This window comes from Pantherophis guttatus, chromosome 6 (assembly GCF_059756535.1).
Source record: "Pantherophis guttatus breed Tessera chromosome 6, ASM5975653v1, whole genome shotgun sequence".
Lineage (NCBI taxonomy): Eukaryota > Metazoa > Chordata > Lepidosauria > Squamata > Colubridae > Pantherophis > Pantherophis guttatus.
The window spans coordinates 54,363,142-54,385,935 of NC_142068.1; the positions used below are offsets into that span (position 1 = coordinate 54,363,142).

Consider the following 22,794-nt stretch of genomic DNA (forward strand, 5'->3'; position numbering starts at 1 on the left):
CTAGGATGTCTTCGATATATTTATTTCAGTTCCATTATTCCATGCATCATGACCAGGGATCAGGTATTACTGGAGCAAAGGTACACAGAAGAAAAAAAGATTCTTTCTACCAAATGCATTGACTGGATGATATGTAGAAGTTGGATGAAAGGCAGAAAAAGGAAGAATGCATCAAGACTCGCATTTAGAAATTAGGCATGTAAGAATATTCATGCAGCACATTTTTGATCAATTCTGAATTTTAATCAATTTACAACTTTTAATTAATTTATCAAGTGTGATTCTCTAATCCATGCAGACAGCTGCTAAGGGTTTGAACTTTATTAGTTGTTCCACTGTGGCATCTGTAGTTTTGTCTATTCATCTTGACTGCATTATGAAGATTGAGTAAAAAAAAAAAAGTGAGACTGAATCTAGAGTTTGTTTTGGAGAACGGCAGCATTGTTTGAATGGGATTCTAGTCAGAACCCTTTCTATTCAGAGCTATCTCAAAAGGGCAGGGCAAGTTTTATTAATTTTTTGCTAACTTCTAACTCTCAAGACCTGAAAGACTTCATTATTTTCACAAGCTGCTGCTGTAGGAGATGATTAAAACAACAACAAAATTCCCTTAATCCATTCCATCAGAGGCCATACTCTCTTAGATCATTTTCCCATGAGGAATGATAATCTGTCATGTAGCAAGTAATGGATTAAGCCATTTTTTCCTGTTTTTTTCTGTTCTCATAAGTGATTTGTCCTGCTGTGGTAGGCTATCCGAGGTTTAATTTCCCTATCCCATCCTTTATCCTGAATTCCGAATGGATATTTTTATTCCTTTTTAAATGAATTCACAAAACTAAATCGGTGTTATTTTCTTCTTTGGGGAAAATGAGACAGAGAATATTGTTGATGTTCATTCTGGGATCTATAAGTGTGCCATATTCAATATCTGCCTCTTTTAATGTGTTTCATTGAAATTACTTTAAGAGATAGGAAACAATTACTTAGCAAATAATTGGACATCATGGATTTCTTCTTAGATCTCCCACTGTTGTATGAGTGCTAATTTTTATGTAATAAATATATATCACTATTTCCATTTGTCAGTTGCATAAATAAGGTAATTTCTAGCTCCATAAGTTTGTTTCAAATATTCATATCAAATCTATACAGCAGACTTTTGTGATTGCAAAGAAGCAAGTTATTTTTAAAAAGAATATTTTTTCACCTCTAAATTGCAGATGTGTTCACTAATAAATTTGGAGTTTATGACAGACACAACCATATAATTAAGGTTCCACCCTTTAATGAGATTTTCTCTTTTTAAAAGGGTCAGGAATTTCATCACACAGTTGTGGCCAATAATAATAATTGCCTTTGAGAACCAGTTTGGTCTAGTGGTTAAGGTACCAGGGTACACCAGGAGTCTGTGAGTTCTAGTCCCATTTTAGGTATAAAAGCTATCTGGGTGACTTTGGGCCAGTCACTCTCTTTCAGTCCAACTCACCTCACAAGAGTATTGTGAGGAAAACACGATGAGGCAAGAGTATTAGGTATGTTCACTGGCTTGAGTTATTTATAAAATAATAAAAATGGGGGGAAATCTAAACAATAGCTGGGAGGAGTGGTTGTTATCAAAAGATAGTATACATTGTTATTTTTTATAACTTTAAAGATACTTGCAGCAGAAAACTATATTTCTGCCACAGATATATTTTTCTAATCATGTCCTTGTCATTTCTACAATTAGGAAGGAAAATGAAGCTTTCCTTGTTATAGGATAAAGTTTCTAACTGTAAAAATTTAGACTTGCATTCAGAGTTTATTCATTCTTTCTAAAATTATTTATTTTATGTGTTACATGAAAGCGTGTGCAATTTAAGACTAGACTTTTCAAAAACATTTATGTATGCAGTATTAATCTAGAATGGTTTTTTCCATTTGGGAATAGCACCAATATTTTAGCATTCTCCTACATATACAATTGCACGCAGCTAAATACTGGACCATAATGTGCAGCAATACAGGTATTTGTCAACTTACAATCATTCATTTAGAATTCATTTAGAATTACGACAGCACTGAAAAGATGGCTTGCAACCAGTCCTCACAGTTATGACCTTTGCAGTATTCTAGTGGTCATGTGATTGCAATTTGGGTGCTTGGCAACTGGCATGTATTAACAATGGTTTTAATGTTCCAGGGTCACAAGATTGCCATTTGCTATTTTCCCAGCTGGCTTCCAAAGCAAATAAGGAGGGTCTAATTTGCTCAATTATCTGTGATTCACTTAATGACCATTGCAAAAATGTCATAAAAATTGACATGGTTATGTGATGATTCACTTAATGAACACATCACTTTATGATGGAAGTTCCAGATAATCAAAAGCTTTGTACCCTTCCCTGAAACGTACGTAACAATATACCCACATAAACCTATACATATAACTGTTTTTTTCATACCTTTTGCTACAAATATAAAATTTCATGGGCTAATAGCAAAATGACTACATTTGGGGGTGAATAATTTTTTAATTGTTTTAAAATGCTCTTGGTTAAGAACAAAATCTGGTGGGACTATTGGCAAATATAGTACCTCTTGAGGAATTTGTAGCATGATTAATATAACTGAGTACATAAATGCTCAGCATGAATTCCTAAATTGCTAAAATGAAGACAAAAAAAAAGGTAACCAGATTAGGTCTCATTTAGCACTAAAGTTAAGTGAAAATAAAGCAGAGCAGGGAATTGAATTCTGTACTTAATATTGATTGTAGTTGTACAGAAATCATTCTACAGCAATGTTTCTAGAGGAAATAATACATATAGTATCGCAGTGTTTTAACAAGAATCTTCAGTCAAATTATATGTGCACAATCAGTAATCATTCTTTTCCTGTGCTAATTATCTTCCTTAATAATTCCAGAAATTTAGGGCATAACTAATTGTGACTCAAGAGATTCATTTTCACGTCTCCTGAGTCATAATAACAAACAAAACAAAACAACTGTAGTAGTTATTTGATCCAAAGGAGAAGGCAGTATCAAGAGATTACCGTATTTACATAAGGAAAAATATGCCATTTTGTTTCCTTCTCCCAATAGGGTTTTCCATTTTTAAGCATCATAGCACAGATCTAACTTTGGCAGTTTATTATAAATTATTCGATTATTTTAGAAGAAATCATAGCAAATCCAATTCTGATATTTCTGTCAGTTTTGCCTAAAAATAAAGTAGCCAGAAATAATTAGAATACAATTTCTTTATTTCCAATATCTTCTGAAACCAACCCAAATTCGTAGTAACTAGAATATACATACATTTGTGAAAATATGGCTACTACATGGAATACTGTGCATACTCTGCTTTTATTTGCATTATTGGTGCATACATGAATATAAATCTTCAGATGTCTTTCTGAATGCATGGAAATGGTAGAAAGAAAAAGTTGGAGAAAGGATGCTGCCTACATTTTCTAATTAGCTTGAAGCTTTCTGTACATTTGGCTAAATGGTTGAAGAGGATGTTTAAACATATACAATTCTGACAATTTGCATATACATGAATGCAAAATACTTTCTGAATATAATGAATAATCTCCCTAAAGAGAACTGACAGTCCTTTGATACTGGATTGCAGTTTTATGTGTTTAGATAAACCCATGTTTTACTTCATCCCTTTAGAGGATTATGCAAATGCCTCATGTAAGGGGCACATATGACATTTTAAAAGCAAATCAAAGAAAATGGCTACTAGAGAGAGGAGCTTTGCCCTTGCCTAAAATATGGATATGTGTGTTTAGGCTCAAAATATCAGTATCCTGGAAAGCAAGTTAATGAGATTGCACCATATTAGTGTTTAACCCCAAATATTTATTGTGAATTCAGAGATTACTCTGGACAAATGGATATCATTATAAAAACACTGGACTACTACTGGTTTCTTACTTTGCATTAAACATATTCAGGAATTTATTCTTTCAGATATTATAGATAAATATAATTTCTCTTGATCTTTATGGAATCTTACACTGTAAGCAAAACATAATCTAGAGTTGTAATAGAAGATTCGTATTTTGTTCTTTGAGAAGCAACATGCAGTTTGCTAAAATGTTCCTTGGATCCAAATACACAGTGACCTTTTCAGTGATCATCCTTTTTCTCTTTTTGATTTGTTCTGGGGAAATTGCAAGCACCTGCTATTTGGTTTCCAAAATTGACCTTTTGATACTGTTTGGATGGGATTGTAGTCTATAAAAGTCGGCAAACAACAAGCAAGCACTTTATTTTAAAGTGCATTTTAGTTACTGCCTTGAATTATTATTATTTTTATTTTTTGTATCATTTTGTATAAAATTACATGAAATTCTCTGACTCTTCTGTGGTAAACTGTAATAGACTACTTTCTTTGTCATCGAAGAATTGTTTAATAGGGCTTATTCAGTATTTTAAAAAAAATGTTACTAAGTAAGGATCCAAGTATTATCTTACTTAAAACTGGAATCAAAGATGAGCCATTTTATATATTCATTTTTCACATTTCTACATATTTTATTTATGCCTATTAGAATAATTCTGAAGCTGTGGGTCTAATAGATAAGCTTATTACTTCAAAAATTAACCATAATGTGCTTCAAACTTGTATCTTCCTCTATCTTATAATATAATCCTAAAGTGAAGTTCAGAAACTATTGAACTAAAGCTTTGGCTTTAATTCAAATTTATCATATCAGCTAAATACAGAAAATCTGTAATTTGTTCCAAATTATTGTTTATGAAACCATCTTATTTTAATGAATTATACTGAACATTAACTATGTTATGCTAAGCTACAGTAGAAAGTAAAATCTGTTGATCTATTTGGGGTTTCACTGAAGGAGAGACAAGAGCAGAATAGACAAGAGCAGTAATCTTATTTCCTTAATTTATTGTTACCTGTAATGCCGTCATTTTTTGTGCAAAAGTCAAACAATACTGTCTATGTTATCTTAGAGTGAAATATAATTAAATTAAAATTAAAACCTCTAAATTGTATAGAATAATGAATAAACATGCATCACTTTAACCTTTTTACTAAGCAACATAACTTCAAAGCTTAAAACTGAATGTATCCTTGCTAGATGTGTCTTATTTAGCCAGATTTACCCAACAAACAAAATACATATTATCATTTGGCTTGATACTTTCAAATGGTTAGTATGAATAGCCTTTTATCAATTGGAAAGTTTTGGAAAGAAAAAAGCTTGTACTTTCCATTGACCAGTGGGAAAGGCTCTGCCATCGTATTGTTAACACTAGGACTATCAGTTGTCTTCCCTTCTGTCTCAGAATTAGAAAACACTTCTCACATTTTTGCCACATAATATAGTTATGATATAAGACAGTAGTACTGCCTTGAAATAAAATTTTCTGGAAATTTTCTTTTTTCCATCACATTATCTAATATTTTTTTTCTGGAAGAGTTTCAAAATACCATATATAATTGATAAATTGATAATTTAATCCATATACTTTTTAAGACCGAAGTGATAATATTTAGTCAATATCTGTGAAATCCAGATATTTTATTATCATTCACTAACTATTTCTAGATCTTGGTTGATGTTGAATAAGCATCTTGAAGACACTATGATATGCCATTGAAGTAGTGAAGGCACTACTCGAACCTATTTTCATTGAATATATTTTATTTTATTTCAGAATTATTTATATTGTTAATTTGATTGTACAAATATGAATATGATTTTAAATTAATTTCTTGTTATTTTTAAAATGGGAAATGGAATTTACAAGTAGTGATCTAGTAGGTTAAAAAATTTGCACGAAGAAAAGTCGTATATCATTTCTGAAATAAAAACTTTCCACTAATTTTTGGACATTGTCACATCTGTAAAAATGCTTATTTGCAATTATCATTTTGAGCATGTATTATGATGGTAAAAGTGTCAATTGTCATATGGCAGAAATAGCTTGTAGCTCCTGCAAAACAAAACAAAACGGACATATAATTAGCCATTTTCCCTGCTACACCAAGATTTACTAGGATTTACATTATACATTCAGTGTATAAGTAGTTATAAAAAAATGCCCTTAAAGAAAAATAATAGCTAGCAATTTTTCAACCAAATAAGACCTCATCTGTATAGTTAAGATAGCATTTAAGTTAATGTTCTGTTTCTGGCTATGTAAGCAGAATTGCACAGCTGTTCCACTTGCAGTTGGCTGGGTTGCCCTCCTTCAACCCGTGTTTGAAAATAGACAGTTTTCTGTATTAAGAGTTCACTATGAGCCAGCCAAGGACATTTTGCTATCTCAACCAGCTGCACTACATTGTCTGAGAGTTTCTGGCTTCAGTATTGCCATGGATTAAATTGCAAACTTTGCGCCTAATTCATACTGAGTTTTCCTACAAGTGAGCCCATTCTATTTGGTTTTTTTTTTTTTAAAGATAATATTCAGTTCTAGCATTATATACAAGTTACAAAATCAATTGCAAGGTATACATATCTGCCCCCCTGTTGTTTTTAGTTTTCCAAAGTGTGTGGTTGTTACAGATGACATTTCTCATCAGGACAGCTTGTGTGAAATATTGATGCATATCTATATATGGACATCTTTCACTTTATTACGTCATCCTATGGAGGGTTCCCCAAGATTCTTTGACATACGGATTGTGATGAATGTGGAACAACTGTTCAGATTGTGATTCCCTCTTCCCTTTCTTCTGTTTTTCTACAATAATCATCCACACCTTACCACATAATGGCCCTAAACTTGGTAGGATTGTTTTCTCTTGGAGAATTTCACTTGAGCCTGAAAGTTAATTTTGTATACCTTCCTCCTTTTATTCTCCCACCAACTGTATACTTCAAAATATCCTGATGTAGATAATAGGAGACTGTTGAGGAAAATGTTACATTAATAAACTTTGACCTTTTAAAAATTATTGTTACACTAAAAGCTAAAGTTTATACATTAAAGCATTAAGTATATTGGAACTGTATTTTAGAAATACCATATCCCATGAATTATTACTTTTAGTTAGCAACCTTTTTCTTCATGGCCATAACCTTTTTCTTCACGGCCAAATTTATTGTAAAACATTGCTGTCTGTTACTATCTATTCTTATTCTCGCCCTTTATCCCCAAACAAAGTCCTGAATACAGAATAAAGAAGTCAAAGGTTTTTCCTATATTGCTATGATAGAAGGTTTATTGCTAATTAACTCATTATGATTTAGTTACTATTTTTAAAAGCTACTATAAATGGTACACTGCTACATATTTATATCCGTGTTTTTAGACTATAACCTTGCAAACGAGAGAGTTGATTTCATACATTTAAATGAATGGAACACAGTATCTTTTCCTACTTGAAGAGTTAATGATATTGCATACCTTGGTGACCTCTGCAGAATCAACCTTTTTATCTATTTGTTTTAGATATTTATTAAAATGAATTATCCAAAATGTGTCATCTAGGATAATCATAGACATCATCATCCACAACAGGTCCTATTTCCCAGATGGATAATTGTGTTTGTTCACCACAATGACAACAGCATGTGAATATAAACAATAATTTTGCAACCACCTTACTTTGATTATAATGACTTTGTTATTATCTACAAAATCCTATGCCAAAAAATGTCATAAAACTCTGTTATTTGCATTTCCTATACTGTTCAGACTGAAACCTTTCGTTAGCTGGTATGTTATGAAATATTCAAAATCCCCAGTCAAAAATCCTATTTAATAATACAATGCTTTCACAACTTTTTATGGACTTAAATAATCCTAAACAATTTAGTTTCCATCTTGTTATAGAATTAAAATTTTAACAGACTCGCCTTTGAGATACTTCATACAAGTGTTCTAGAGATGATTTTGGCTGTTGTAATGTGGAAAAAAACAGGAGATAGATATCTGGCATGGTGAGTCAAGTACAGTTAGCTAACATCCACACCACAGTCTTTGAAAGGTACAAATTACTGTGTAAACACTTTCAATTATGATTGCCAGTTTCAGGCAAGATATTTAACTATATTGAACAGAAATATTGTTACAATATGCCCCATATTAAAAATGATCCAACAAACTGAGCTGTAAATCATCATGGATCACAAAGAAGTTGAATATTCCTGGCTTCGCAAGTTGCTCCAAAGATGCTTTTTCAAGAGGCAACTGGACTTTCTGTTTTTTCTTTGAAGATATTTCCCTTCTCATCCAAGAAGCTTCTTCAGAAAGTCCAGTTGCCTCTTGAAAAAGCACCTTTGGGACAACCATGATGACTGGGAATCTCCATAGATATTAAACAAGTTGAAATCTTTAACCATATTACAGAAAAGTTCTCTTTCTAATTATTGTTTCTGCTCACCCTTACATGATTGGTTCATGCCAGGGTAAAGCTTCATACTTTCCTATAACACTAATTGAAAATCTTTCTGTCTTCTTCTATAACTTGGGCTATAACTTGATGGGAGTTTCTCAAGATAAAAATTTTTATCAATAAATCTTTCTGTGATGACAGTACAAATCCTCATAAACTGAGGACACAACCAATGATGGGGTCTTGAAAATAAGCCATATATACAAAAAATATTTAGTAGTATACATGAGGCACAATATTTGTGCTATAATTACAAATCCAAAATATATACAAATATATTTTGTATATCACAAAAAATATCACAAATATATCAAAAAATATATACAAATTTTATATTTTTGTCCTACAAGAGTGTATTTAACTTGTTGAGAACTAAACTGTTGTCTCCAAATCCCAGCAGGATACAGATCCAGTACACACCTGCTATGTTTGTTGAACCTACTATTTATTAAGATAACTCAGTATCAGTATAAAAACCATGAGATGCTAGACACTCTATACAGTAAGGCAACATTTGTGTGCATATTAAACTCATCTGAAATCTGCTAGTAAATGATGGGGAGGGTAATTTTAATAAGAGGGCATAATTTCATTAATACTATGACAGAATTGCTCCTATCCCTTGCATTGTGTTAAGTGATGCTAAAAACCAGGAAGGAGCTCTTTCTTCAGAAAGAGCAGAGGAAGTTTAAATCAAGTCAGTCCCCTCAATTAGCATCACAGAATGTTTGGATGACAGTCAGCAGGAGGAGGTATCCCCTTTTGAGCCCCAATTCATATGTGCTGGTGTTAGTGAACTACATAAACCAACAGACAGCAAATCATCAACAAATTGAGCACACTATAAGCCCAGTGGTACTTTTATGTATGAAACCATTTAAAGCTTGAACTTTAAACTATAGAGTGCTGCCTGTAATCAGAATGGTGCACAGGTCAGAACAATGACAGACATGGAACATCTTTACACTGCAGAGATGTTCAAATGTTTGTTTAGGCATCATCAAAGTATATTTTCCTGATTACCTGATTGTAACTGCACAATGGCTCATAGGGCAGGCTCACATAGTAGATGAACTGAGCAGGTATATGGCCCGATGCGGAATTCTGATTAGTTGGGCATCAATCATGATTTTATGGTCATGGACAATGAAGGCACCTGAATAGATAATAGTTTGCCATCAACAATTTACAGTAGAACAATTTAGAAACTGTATGACAATCTAGAATACCAAGATTAGCCTAGTAAGCATTAGATTCTGAGAGGAAGCACCTTGTTCTTGTACCTTTTAGTATTGACGTTCAATACCCATTTTAAAGCTCAAAATATTCAGGATTGTTTTGTGAGCTTTTGCTTTCTCTTGGCCTGTGTTGTCCTTCTGTTTGCAAATTCACATCTGAATTGTGGGTCTTGTTCTTTTTTAATATATATATATATATATATAATTTGTACTGAAAATTTTTTTGTGAGATAAAAACAATATAAAAATTAGAAAAAAAGAAAGACTATAAGCCAAATAGTAACTAAGTAAGAAATAAAATAGAAAAAAAAGGAGAGGGGAGACAAGAGAGGAATGTGATGACCTGGATGCTTCCCCAAATACTTCTCCAGATGTCAGCTATTTTTCTGGTCATTGTGATTCTTGCCTTGCTTTGGAGTGATACCATGCCTTGACTTGGATCATGCCTTGTGAACACTGGACTTTTCTTGCCTCATGATCTCTCTTGTATTGTGGATTTAATTTTGCCTGATGGGTTTCTTTTAATTGGGAAACTTTCAAGTACCTTGAGGACTCATTGGCCATTGCTCTGTAGACTAGCATTGATATGCTTATGGTTGGACTTAATTGGGGTAGTTCTGGGATTTTGGTGAAGGGAGTTGCTGGGGAATATTAATAAAGTCAGTAAAACATAGTTACGTGTGTACGTGTATGTGTGTTTGTGAGTGAGACAGCACAAGAGAAGAGAGGAAGAAGCAGTTTGAGTAGTTTTGAGTAGTTATATTTTATATTTTATAACCACTATAGTTATATTTTAGCTGTCTACCTCTGAGATTACATCATAATTTCCTTCTTTCATGAATCATTTCTAATCTTCAAACCTATAAATTGCAAAAAAATAAAAATAAATAAATAGCAAAAAATCAGTAAATGGTTGCCAGTCACTAATAAATCTAGTTGATCTTTCTCAAACCAAACAAGTTAATTTTACCATCTCTGGTAGTTGTGTCATCTTCACCAACCATTCTCCTGTGAATGTATTTCAGATTTTTTCCATTTTTATGTATAATAGTCTATAATAAAATTCAGAAATGTCTGGGTTTTTTTATAAGTCCACCATGATAACATAACCTTCACGTTGTTCATGTTTCCAACATAAATTTGAGGTATCTTTATACATTATAGACATTGTTTCTGGAATCATATGCCAATGGTACATCATTTTATAAAAAATATTTTCTGAAGTTAATAACAATGTAAATTTCAATCCTTTTATTTTCCCATTGTTCCATTACTATGTTGTATCCAAAGTTCTTAGCCAATTTTATTGCACAAGTCTTTTCCTTGTTCTTTTTTTGTGTCAAATTTCATATAAGTTAATTCATGTTAGCAATTACATGTTCATCATTTGTATATGTATAATTTAACTTCAACATCTTTTTCTGTTTAATTCCAAATGTCCTGTTATCTACCTTAAATCTTTCTCTTAATTATACATATGAAAACTATTGAAAACAAAATCTCCCTGCAGCTAATTGGACTTTTGATTTCATCTTATATTCTTCATGTTCCTGTTACAACAATGCTTTTAACCTACTGTTTCTTTCTTGTGAAATGCTGTTTGTATTAGGCCCATAAAAGCATTTTTGGACACAGTTTGGATTATATCTGTTCCATATACTCAATATGGAACTTCTAATATAATGATTCTTGAAATCTACATTAATTTTACTACCCTGTAAAAAATGATACTATCTGAACATCCAATCATGCCCTTCTAATTCTAAAATTTTCTACTTCTCAGCAAAAACCACTCTTTTGTCTAGACTGAGCAGCAGGTTGCAAAATACAATTTCAAATCAGGCAGTCCCAATCCTCTTCATTGCTCCTGGGTCATTCTGGTCCTGAGCAAAACAATTCACAATGCTTTCTGATTTCATAATAATACTGTATTGACATATTCTATTTATTTATTCATGCAATAACTTATTCAGGCAGAGTAACAGACTTTTTTTTTTTAAAAAAAAGAAAAGTGATTTGACAATAGAAGACAACAAACCTGATAGGAATGAGAATACATTGTGTAAATTAACTTTGTATCTATATTTGATTGTGGAATACCACAATCTTCTTGGCTTCTGACTGACTGTTTAATCTTGTCCAAATTTTGATAAGAAAGATTAGATTTGTCTTTCTCCTTTTCTTTTCTTTCTCTTGCTGTAATGGATTGGCTGGATGCCCCACTAATTTATTTAAAGAAATGTTGAGAATCTAGAGAACTTCCAAATGATTGCCAGCTTTACCTCACTGGCCATAGTGATTTTTGTACAAGTAGTCCTTAACTTACAACATTCGTTTAGCAACCATTCAAAGTTACAATGGCATTGAAAGTGACTTTTGTCTGTTTTTCACACAACCATTGCAACATCCCCATCTTCTTTTTTGACCTTCTCACAAGCAAAGTAAATGGGGAATCCAGATTCACTTAGCAACCGTGTTACTACCTTAACAACTGTAGTGATTTGCTTAACAACTGTGGCAAGAGTGGTCCTAAAATGGGGCAAAACTCCATTGTAGTCGTAAGTCTTGGACTACCTACACTTACTAAGTACTGTACAACACTTAGGAACTATGATCATCTTTCCTTAGTCAGTCAGGACTCTTTCCAGCCAGCCAGCAAGATAGTATGAAAACTGATATATAATCCATGCCTCATTTTCACACTTGACTCTTATCTCTTTGAGCGCACAAGAGAGAAAAAAGCAAACTGGTCCTTAATGACAAACTACCGTACAAGGCCCTTCTTTTTGATGGAAATGATGGAAGGGAACTAAACTCTGGAAAGAAGCATGTTATAATGAAGGTGGGGAGCACTGAGTGTCATGCTGTCACTTCTGTTAAAGGAGGGCTAGATCTCATGAACCTGTGAGATGTATGTTCCTAATATTCAGATACAGGTAGTCCTTGGCTTACGATGACAATTGAGTCCAAAATTTCCCAAACCATGGGACCCTGCAGCCATCATAAACATGAGCCAGTTGCCAAGCATCTGAATTTTGATCACATGCCAATGGGGATGCTGCAATGGTCGTGTGAAAAAAGGTGATAAGTCACTTTTTTCAGTGTTGTTGTAACTTTGAATTGTCACTAAACTAAAGATTGCAAATCAGGGCTACCTATAATCACAAACACCCACTACCGCAGGTTTATTCTGAGTTTGAAACAAAACATTTTCCATTTTGTTTTACACCCTTCCAATACCTTCTCCAACATCCTTCAAGCATTTGAGAAAACCAGATAGGTAAGCATAGAATACATTAACATACTCATCTTTGTCTTCCAAGTGTTCAAAGTTAGTCTCTGTCCCCTTTGTGAATGGTCACATTAAACCTAAGCACAGATTCCTCTTTGTATTAAAACAAATAGTATTAGTAATGTATAGTATATAGTACTGCCTAGGAGCTTAGCTTGGATTGAGGTTCAGCTCACACATCAAAGCCAGAAAATATATTGTCCGAGCAAATCTTAGCAACTTGTGTAAGTAGCTTTCAGATGGGCCCTCAAAAATAAGAACATGCAGGTTCCTGGACAGCAATTGAAGAGAAGGAGGATATGAGGAAGAGAAGGTTCTTATGGCCATTTCCCAACAGCTTCACAGTGGACATAAACTCCCTCAGGATATCTCCTTTTCACAATCATTTCCAGTTCAGAATACAAGCAGCCATGCACTGGAGGGGAGAGTAGTAAGAGCAACAGCATCCTTCTGTCTCTCACTTCTTCCTCCTTCTATTTGCCTTCACTTCAACTAGCTATGATAGCCTCAGAGGACCATTTTCCCTTTTAAGTTTGAAGACAAGGGGAGCCTAAGTCTCTTGTTCCAACAAGCCCTAAAGCAGCCTTCACTGTTTGCCTGTCCCTGGTACCCTACAAGCCTATTGTAATATTTTCTTCTGGGAATCCTTTAGTATCTAGGTGTACTATTTTAAGTATGTACAGAATTCAGCTCAGACAATTCATTCTAAACGCAGCCAAACTCAATTTACATAAAGAAACAAGCAACTAAACTTAATTGGGCAACTAATTTGACTTAAATATTTAATATTGCCTTTATTAGTTTTTCAAATGCATAGAAATAAGATTTGTATTATTTAGTGCTGCTCATCATTTTTATTTGCTTTGTTTAATTAGTATTATTATTATAGGTTGAAAGAAAAATATAAATTAGCTTGGAAGGGTGTACATTGTGGCTTACTGAATAACTTGTGATATCAGGGATAGGAGATAGACTGGTTGAGCCAGGGGAAGAGTCAAATGGGGAATTAGTCTAGAATCCCTAAGTGTGTAGAAAGGGCAAAGTTCAACCTACCTTGAATGTTGTTGAACCTTATCTAATATCACCCATCTGCAAACATCAGTCGGAGAAGATCTCTGTGTATAGGCTTGAACAATAAAACAGCTAATTGAACTCTTCGTGTGTGAATCTGGTTGTTTGCGCCTGCCATTGGAGTTTCTGACATCCTATGTCTAGTGTGAGTCTTTAAGTTACACAGTTGCACTGGCTCCGGTGTAATAATGTTCTCTGGTACTCGGACGTCATTCTTCATGTTTAAGTAATCAGAAAAAGAATTGTGCTTAAGCATCTGCAGACATCATTAGTAATAACTCCATCAGACTACAGTTCAGTACAACTACACAGGGAATCTAAAGGTTGAAAGGTCTTGTTCCCAGGATGGATTTAGAGAGTTTGTTCCATGATATAAGATTTCAGGTCATACTGCTGTGATTTTTCACATGTGCTCTTTGTTTAGAAAAATGTTATATGCATGTATATGAGGAACATTTGATAATTATGAAATGTGATATACAGTATGTGCTTTTTCTAACACATTCAGAACTAGACAGTGACATGACACACTGGTTGCAGGCTAATTTTATAAATGATAACTTGTACAATAATGTATTACTTCGCTTTGAAGCCTTAACACTCAAGGTTGCTATACTGAATTGCCTTTGGCTTTCGTGTAACAGAATTCAAGTTATACAGCAAAGACAGATGCAAATAAGTGTGATTTTAGGTAGAGCACCAAAATAATATCTGAGAAAATGAAGTTTCACACAGCAATTAACAGAGCAAAAGAAAGTGACCACAATTTATTTTGATTAAAAGAAGTTTTCAACAATTTTTATAGGTAAGCACGATCACTTTTTCAAGATTCTGACTCTTGATATTGATCTTATCACATTATACCAGTGTTGTTAAGTCACCAAATTTTGTCACACAGGATTTCTGTCATCTATAAGATTTGGGATTTCTAGAAGAAAAACCGTATTAGAACTACGATGATTTTCCATTCAATCCATGCCATCTTCTCCTTTTATTATGGTTACTTTTGCTGCTAAACAATTAATTTGTCATCTTCTCTTCTAATTCCTCTTCCACCACTGAAATTTCTAATACTTCCTGGACAAATAATATGGAAAGATGGAGAAGATTATTTAGCATGTTTTTTCTAATAAGTTTCAATGGAAAAAAATGAAATAATAATTAAACACTGTTTGAAACCATAGCTCATACTAATTCTCCTATATAAATATGAGAAGTAAATAGATGTGTGTGAGTGGGCAGAGAGCAGTAAGGAATAGTGCATATTTTAAGAAGAAATAGTACCTTCAACATGACTCTCGCTTTCCACCTTCTAATTTTTTTTCCAAGTGAAGACACTAGATGTGAGTGAGACACTAGAATTTTTATGAAAAAGAAATAGCTTAGCTCTAAGAAATGTACAGGTAGCCTTTGACTTACAACCACAATTGAGCTGAAAATTTCTGTTGTTAAATGAGACATTTGTTAAGTGTGTTTTGCCCCATTCTATGACCTTTGTTGTGACAGTTGTTAAGTGAATGACTGCAGTTGTTAAGTTGGTAATGCAATTGTTAAGTGACTCTGGCTTCCCTATAGACTTTGCTTGGCAGAAGTTACAGAAAGTGATCAAATGACCCTGGGACATTGCAACCACCAAAAATCAATTGCCAAGGGTCTGAATTTTGATCATGTGGTTATGGGAATGCTGCATTGGTCATAAGTGTGAACAATTATCATAAGTCATGTTTTTCAGTGCCATGGTAGCTTCAAATGGTGACTAAATGGACTGTTGTAAATCAAGGACTATTGTATTCGGTACTAAAAATAGCAGAAAATCCCAGCCCAACCTGTAATTGATTCTATGGCATGGAACTCAAGGAAACATAGCGAATCAGGGTGTTCCCTTGTGACTTCATAAAACAAGCAAACATTTCTGGGTTTTATTATGTTTTTTTCCCCAGGTATAGAAAGCCGTGTTATCACACAACTGAATTCCTTTGGAACATATAGTTCAGAAGCTCCATTTCCCATTAGTGGATCAATGTAAAATGAATCATTGATTGACTGTACTAAATATTCAATTTTCAATATACTTTATTAACGTACATTTTTTTTCTTTCCTCAGCAACTTTTGCGAGAACGACAGCAGATGGCCAGCCGTCCTTTTGCTTCTGTGGATGTAGCTCTCGAAATAGGAGCTGAGCAAACAGACTTTCTACGAGGTCCATTAGAGGTAGGCACTGTGTCGCTGACTAGGGACCATTTCAATTTGCATATTTATATTGCTAGTCTCATCTGCATCTGCTTCTGAAACCAAAAAGAGCAGGATTACCTGTAGCCAACAAGTTGAAGCTACATATGTTGTGTCATTTTCAAGGCTCATCATTTCAGTAGTGTAACATGAGCAGTAACAAAAGCCACTAGAGGATCCATTAGCCCAGCCTGCAATGACAATCTGCTCACCTGGCAGCCCTTTTTTGGCAGACAACTGTTAGTTGCATGTATTAAACAAGTCTCATGTTTGGTCTTCTGAGTATACTGTACCCCCTGGTTAACAGTTCATATCCATCTTAATTTACTAGGATTATACTTTAAAATGAAATTTGCATTGCATTTCTTTATTCGGATTTAATAGTTCATGTTTGAGAGATTATTTATGGGTATATTATGTTTGTGATTAACAGATACATTTTAACATTTTTAATTGTAAAGGCAACGCTCTGAAAAAGAAATTATAAAATGTTACACAATACAACATAGCAGGGGAATAGCGTAAAAATGCACAAAAGAGATTCTGGAAGCATCATATAAAAGTTAAAAAGAACTGTGAATAAAGGATGATATCTATGTGTGTGTGAGTGTGAGTGTGAGTGTATATACATACACACACACACACATATTCTACCAAAATGTTAATTCTGATTCTTTTCCAAATTACAAAGTAACTTGTGTTATATCTGTCATTTCTTATACTTAATTATATAAATAATATACGAAATTCTTTTCTCATAAGGAAAACAAGCAAGAACATGGATAATTAGGGAAAAAATAGAAGTATGACCTCTTGCTTGAATATTATTTCACAGATCTCATTGTAGCCATAGTTCCCGCTCTCACAACTTAAAGAAACAGCAGCCTAGACATTATATGTCCGTAGATATATAAGTTACTCAAACTGAGACCTTGATTAATGGGAATAGGATAAGGATGAGATTAACCAATCTATTTATACCGGTAGTCCTCAAGTAACTACAGGCTGCTTAATGAGAGTTCAAAGTTATGAGCAACATTCCAAAACTATATACAACCCTGTTTCAAAGTTAGGACAGCTGAAATGACAACCTGGTCATTTGCCATCATACAGACCACAGGAATGCTATAGCATTCCCCTCCCTGTCTTTTATTCCCCATCCTGCCCCAATAGGACCTGCAGTGCTCAAGCCTCCTGGAAGTAGCCACCATTTTCAAGGTCCCAACAATTCCTTGAAGAAATGGCAGCTGCTTTGAGAGCTTTGTGCGGAGCTGGCTGCCAGTTAGCTGTCATCAGGAGGCTGCAAAGCTCGCCTGCCTTTTGCCTTCAGATAGACAGCTAAATCTTGCAAAGAACCAGTGTCCTCCATTTTGTTGCACAACTTTTGGAGATGACTTTTTTTCTTTAGTTCAAAGGAAAAAGCCCCAGAAAGATTTGATTTCCTTGTCGCTTCATTCCTCTACTCTTTAGCCTGGAGTCAAGGTATGGTTTTATAAGGGGATAGAAATTGGAAATCAGAGGGAGAATTTAGTCCTACCACCTAATTGGAGCAGAGGGAGTCAACAAATCTGTTCCTCCCATTTATTTATTTTTTTAATTGAAGAAATGTGGCTTTCTAGAGAACAGGGCAAGGGAGATAAGGAAGAGGAAGGTTTTAGGAAGCTCTTCATGAAGCTGCCTTTAATGCAAGGGTCGGTTTCTCAAAGCCAGGCAAGGGGCTTCAGTCTTCCAATGGCCAGCTGATCAGTAGCAGGCTGATGGATGCACAAAGCTCTGAAAGACTGCTTCCTTTTTTTGCTACACAAAAGCTGGGCACCTTGGCAGGAGAAGAGCAGGGGCAGAATTAAGAATGGCAGGCATGCCCAAGGCTCCCTCATTTTTGCTCACAGTTGCAAGGCAGTCAGCTGTGTGGTGGGCCTGCCTGCATGGTGGGAGAGTCCCTGACAGGCCTGAAGCAACTGTGCTTGTGCCTGTGCTAGGCTTCCCAAGACTACAGCCCCCCCCCAATTTAATAACCTCTGAATTTGTTTAACAAATGCATTGTGAAGAGCAGGGGTGACTAGTCATTACTTGAGGCAATTCATTTAATATTGTTCCTACTTTTGACTCTAATGGGCAAGTTCCATTATGGTCTTAACACAAGGACTACCTGTAATCATAAGAAACAATCCTGCATACATATTCTGTATCCAAATTAACAAATTATTGGCTCCTAAAAGAGATGCAGACTGTAGAGATATCTAATTGGTTTTGCTCAGGGGTGAAATCTAAAATTTTTCCCTACCGGTTCTGTGGGCGTGGCTTGGTGGGGGGGGTGTCCTGTGACTGAGTGGGCATGGCCAACTCGATGTCACTCACAGCCACGCCCACTCAGTCACAAGACTCCCTTCCACCAAGCCATGCTCACCGAACCTGGTAGGAAAACTTTTTAAATTTCTATTCTGCCGGCGTGTCCTTACCTTTATCCCACAGCTCCACCCATCCGCCCTATTCCCCGGAGTCAGGGAATGGTGCATTCCCTGACTCCGGGGAATGGGGCGGTGGGCGGAGCCATGGGAGAAAGGTAAGGGCATGCAGGCAGAATAGAAATTTTAAAAGTTTTCCTATACCATTCCCCGACTCCTACTGTTCACCTTTCTCCCGCAGCTGGCTGTCAGGGAAGGCAAGCGCCCGAAAGGTACAGGAGTCTCTCACTATCCTTCTTGAATGAGCCACTCTGGTCCACGTGCCAGCTGCGCAAGCGCACACTGTTTATTTAATTCAGCAGCACGTTGGGTGTGCCCTTGCACAGCCAGCGCGTGGACCAGAGCAGCTCATTCAAGAAGGAGAGTGAGCGATTCTCGTACCATTCGGGCACTTGCCTTCCCTGACAGCCAGCCGCAGGAGAAAGGTGAGCAGTAGGACTCAGGGAATGCACCATTACCCAACTCCGGCCTTGCCGCAGAGCCGCTGCCTGCTTGCCCTTTGCCACACGGCTCCGCCTACCCGCCCCATTCCCCGGAGTCGGGGAATAGTGCATTCCCCAACTCCTACTGCTCACCTTTCTCCCACAGCTGGCTGTCAGGGAAGGCAAGCTCCCGAAAGGTGCCGGAGTCGCTCACTCTCCTTCTTGAATGAGCTGCTCTGTTCCACGTGCCGGCTGCGCAAGTGCACACCCAACCTGCCGCTGAATTAAATAAACGGTGTGCGCTTGCGCAGCCGGCGTGTGGACCAGAGCAGCTCATTCAAGAAGGAGAGTGAGCGACTCTGGTACCTTTCGGGCGCTTGCTTTCCCTGACAGCCAGCCACAGGAGAAAGGCGAGCAGTAGGAGTCAGGGAATGCACCATTCCCCGACTCCGGGGAATGGGGTGGGTGGGCGGGTGGGCAGGGCCTCCAGTTGCCATTGCTACTGGTTCTCCAAAGCCCCGGCCATCATCGCTACCTACTCGCCTGAGCCGGTCCAAACCAGGAGCATCTTACCCCTGGTTTTGCTTATATTTGCTTTTCTTTTACCCCTACATGACCACTTAAATAGTATACAGTAGCTAGTGATAGAGACAGGCAAACTTCCAGATATTTTAGAATATAACTCCCAGAATCTGAACTAGTTTAGCAAATAGTCAAGGATTATGACTGTAGTCTGAAATATCTAGTGAGTCCCATACTACTTTTTCTTGCCTCAATGGCTCAAGTAAATGAACTAAGTATGTGAGGAACCTAGCAGCATTATAGGTATCAGAAAATAAATAACATACGTTAATAGAGGTAGGTTTTATCTCTGTAAAATTATGATAGTGTGCTGGCCCTGAAACAGAATTACACTGACTAAATCACAAAATATTTTTATTTTAGTCATTTGAGTAGCAGTGGCATACCTTTCTTAAAGAAGGGGATTAAGATCCTCAGCAACCAGTACATTTCCACAGCACATTTATTGGGCATATTGAAGGATAAATCAGCAGGCTTACTCTGAGTCTCCTCCTATCTACAGTATACTTTACCAAGTGCACAGTAAGAATAATAATAATAATAATAATAATAATTTTATTTCTATACCGCCCTTCTCCTGAAGGACTCAGGGCGGTGTACAGCCTATTTAAAAGCACAGAAACAAAACAACAATTAAAATTTAAAATCATTAAATAATTAGGCTCCAATTAAAATCCCAGAAATTTAAAATACCCCAATTTAAAATTATTATGTTGATAGTCCTGCCTGGCGGAACAACAGGGTCTTCAGTGCTCAGCGAAACACCCGGAGGTCGGAGATCTTATGTATTTCCGGGGGCAGTTCATTCCACAGGGCTGGGGCTCCCACAGAGAAAGCCCTCCCCCTGGGTGTCGCCAGCCGACATAACTTGGCCGATGGCACCCTGAGGAGACCCTCTCTGTGGAAGCGGACTGGTCGGTGGGAGGCTATTGGTGGCAGAAGTCGGTCTCGAAGAAAAGAGAGGAATGCTTAGGAAAAGTGAATATCTTCTCTTTATAAAGTAGCATATGGAAGGAAAACAAAGAAAGTGACCTTTATTTCTACTGAATTATTTTAAAGCAAGGATGAAGCTGCGGTTGTGCTATGTAGATGGGCATGTATCCATGAGGCTGGGGTCAAGAAAAGGACAAGAAGTGTTGGAATTGTAATGTTCTAGGGCGGGGATCTCCAACCTTGACAACTTTAAACCTGGCAGACTTCCATGCCTTGAATTCCCCAGACAACAAAGCAAAGCTGGCTGGCTGGGGAATTCTGGGAGTTGAAGTCCACCAAGCTTAAAGTTGCCAAGGCTGGAACCCCTGTTCTAGAGAACATATTTTTAGAATATTCAAATGACAGAGCAGACCTTCAGGAAATATATGCTTTTTATTATTTTTTAATTAAATGTTAGAAATAAACATCAAAAGTTAATTGCTGCCCTTTTATATGACATGTTTATCTAGAAACCTGTTGATAGAGAAACTGAAACATTTTAGTTAATAACCCCAATTCTTCCCCAACTCTGGTAATTTTATTTGTGTTTATTTGTGTTCACTGCATGCCTGTGTTCGACTTTTGATAGTAAAACATACCTGAGGTATGAATTTTAACATTTTTGGGAAAGGATTACAACCTGCAGAAATAAAGTGCATTCCTCTAAATATTTAGTAATCTATTGCACTGTATTGATTGTTCTGTGGTATCTACAACGTAGAGTTCGATACAAAGAAAGAGCACTATATGACAAAATTAAATTACCAGTCTGTTCTGAACTTATAAAAGCAAAATAATAATAAAAAATACACTCTCCCTAAATTGTTACAGTTTCCTTGAGCCCATACAGTTGCATTATAATTATTTTTCTGAAAATTCTGCAATAAAAGAAGCCATTTCCTTATTATTTTATTTTTACATTTTTATTTTATTACATTTGTGTTGTGATTTATTGGAAATAACCCTTCATATAAGTCTTCCATCTATTTATTGGGAAATGAATTCCATTTAATAGTCTTAAACATGCTTGCTTTAACTACTGTGCTCCTTAATAAAAATATCTGTTAATTGACACCAGTAGAATGGATGCATATAATGGATGAATGAATGCACCAGTAGAATGGATGCATATATATGCTTGCCATAGCACCTATTATTCAGTGTATTGGAATAAATACATTTTTTCCAATCCAGCAAACAGCGCATTTATACTAGTAGTGAAATAATAATTTCTTTTCCTTCAACTTCTTTAACCAACCTTCCTTGGTTGAAAGCTAATTTTGGATCAGATATAATTTCAGAAGCACCATTTTATTTTGTGGCAGTAGCTCTGACAGCTTTGATTATGTGAGTTTGACCTGTGGATTTTTTAGATAAATGTAGTGTTAGAACCATTATATAGTACCAGTTGTGTTATATATAAGTCTTCTATCAAGCTTGTAGTATAAATTCATTAACACATATATACCTAAATTTTAGAATGGGATATTTAATAGTTTCAACAAACATTTTTATTCTTGGGGCCATCATTAATTAATTAATTAATTAATTAATTCATTCATTCATTCATTCATTCATTCATTCATTCATTCATTCATTGCTTATGATAGATGCAGGGAGCATAGGGCAGGGCTGTCAAACTCAAGGCCTGGGGGCCAGATCCGGCCTGTGGGGTGCTTAGATCTGGTCCATGGGACCACCCTGGAAACAGCAAACAACTGGCCTGCAGTGCCTCAGTGAAAACGGAGCTCGGGAGGGCTTCAGGTGGCCCTCCGGAGCTCCATTTTCACTGGAAGAGGTTTGCAGGAGCACGTTGCAGCCAAAAACAGAACTCAGGAGCTCGTTTTCACTGGCAAAGCGCTTGGGCCACCACAGATACCCTCCCGAGCTCTGTTTTTGCTGGCAAAGAGTTGCAGGTCATTGCAGCTGAAAATGGAGCTTGTGAGAGCAGCAGGGTGCCCTCCTGAGCTCCATTTTCACTGGCAGAGGTTGAAGAAGCACATTACAGCCAAAAACAGAGCTCAGGAGCCCGTTTTCACTGGCAGAGCTTGGGCCACCACAGACACCCCCAATACAAGTGACGTCGAGCTGGCTGTGCCCACCCTGGCCACATCCACCCCAGCCCCCTGAGGTCAAACACAACCTGATGT

At 36.1% G+C, this 22,794-nt stretch overlaps 1 protein-coding gene across 2 annotated transcripts in view; it reads left to right on the plus strand.

Moving 5' to 3' along the window:
- The window catches only part of ATRNL1 (attractin like 1), a 489,687-nt gene that overhangs the window by 280,125 nt on the left and 186,768 nt on the right, over window positions 1-22,794 (plus strand). For both annotated transcript variants that reach the window (XM_034440210.3, XM_087872929.1), the window contains exon 27: window positions 16,078-16,185. In XM_034440210.3, the coding sequence (XP_034296101.2) occupies window positions 16,078-16,185 (108 nt within the window). The remainder of the gene's footprint in view (window positions 1-16,077; window positions 16,186-22,794) is intronic.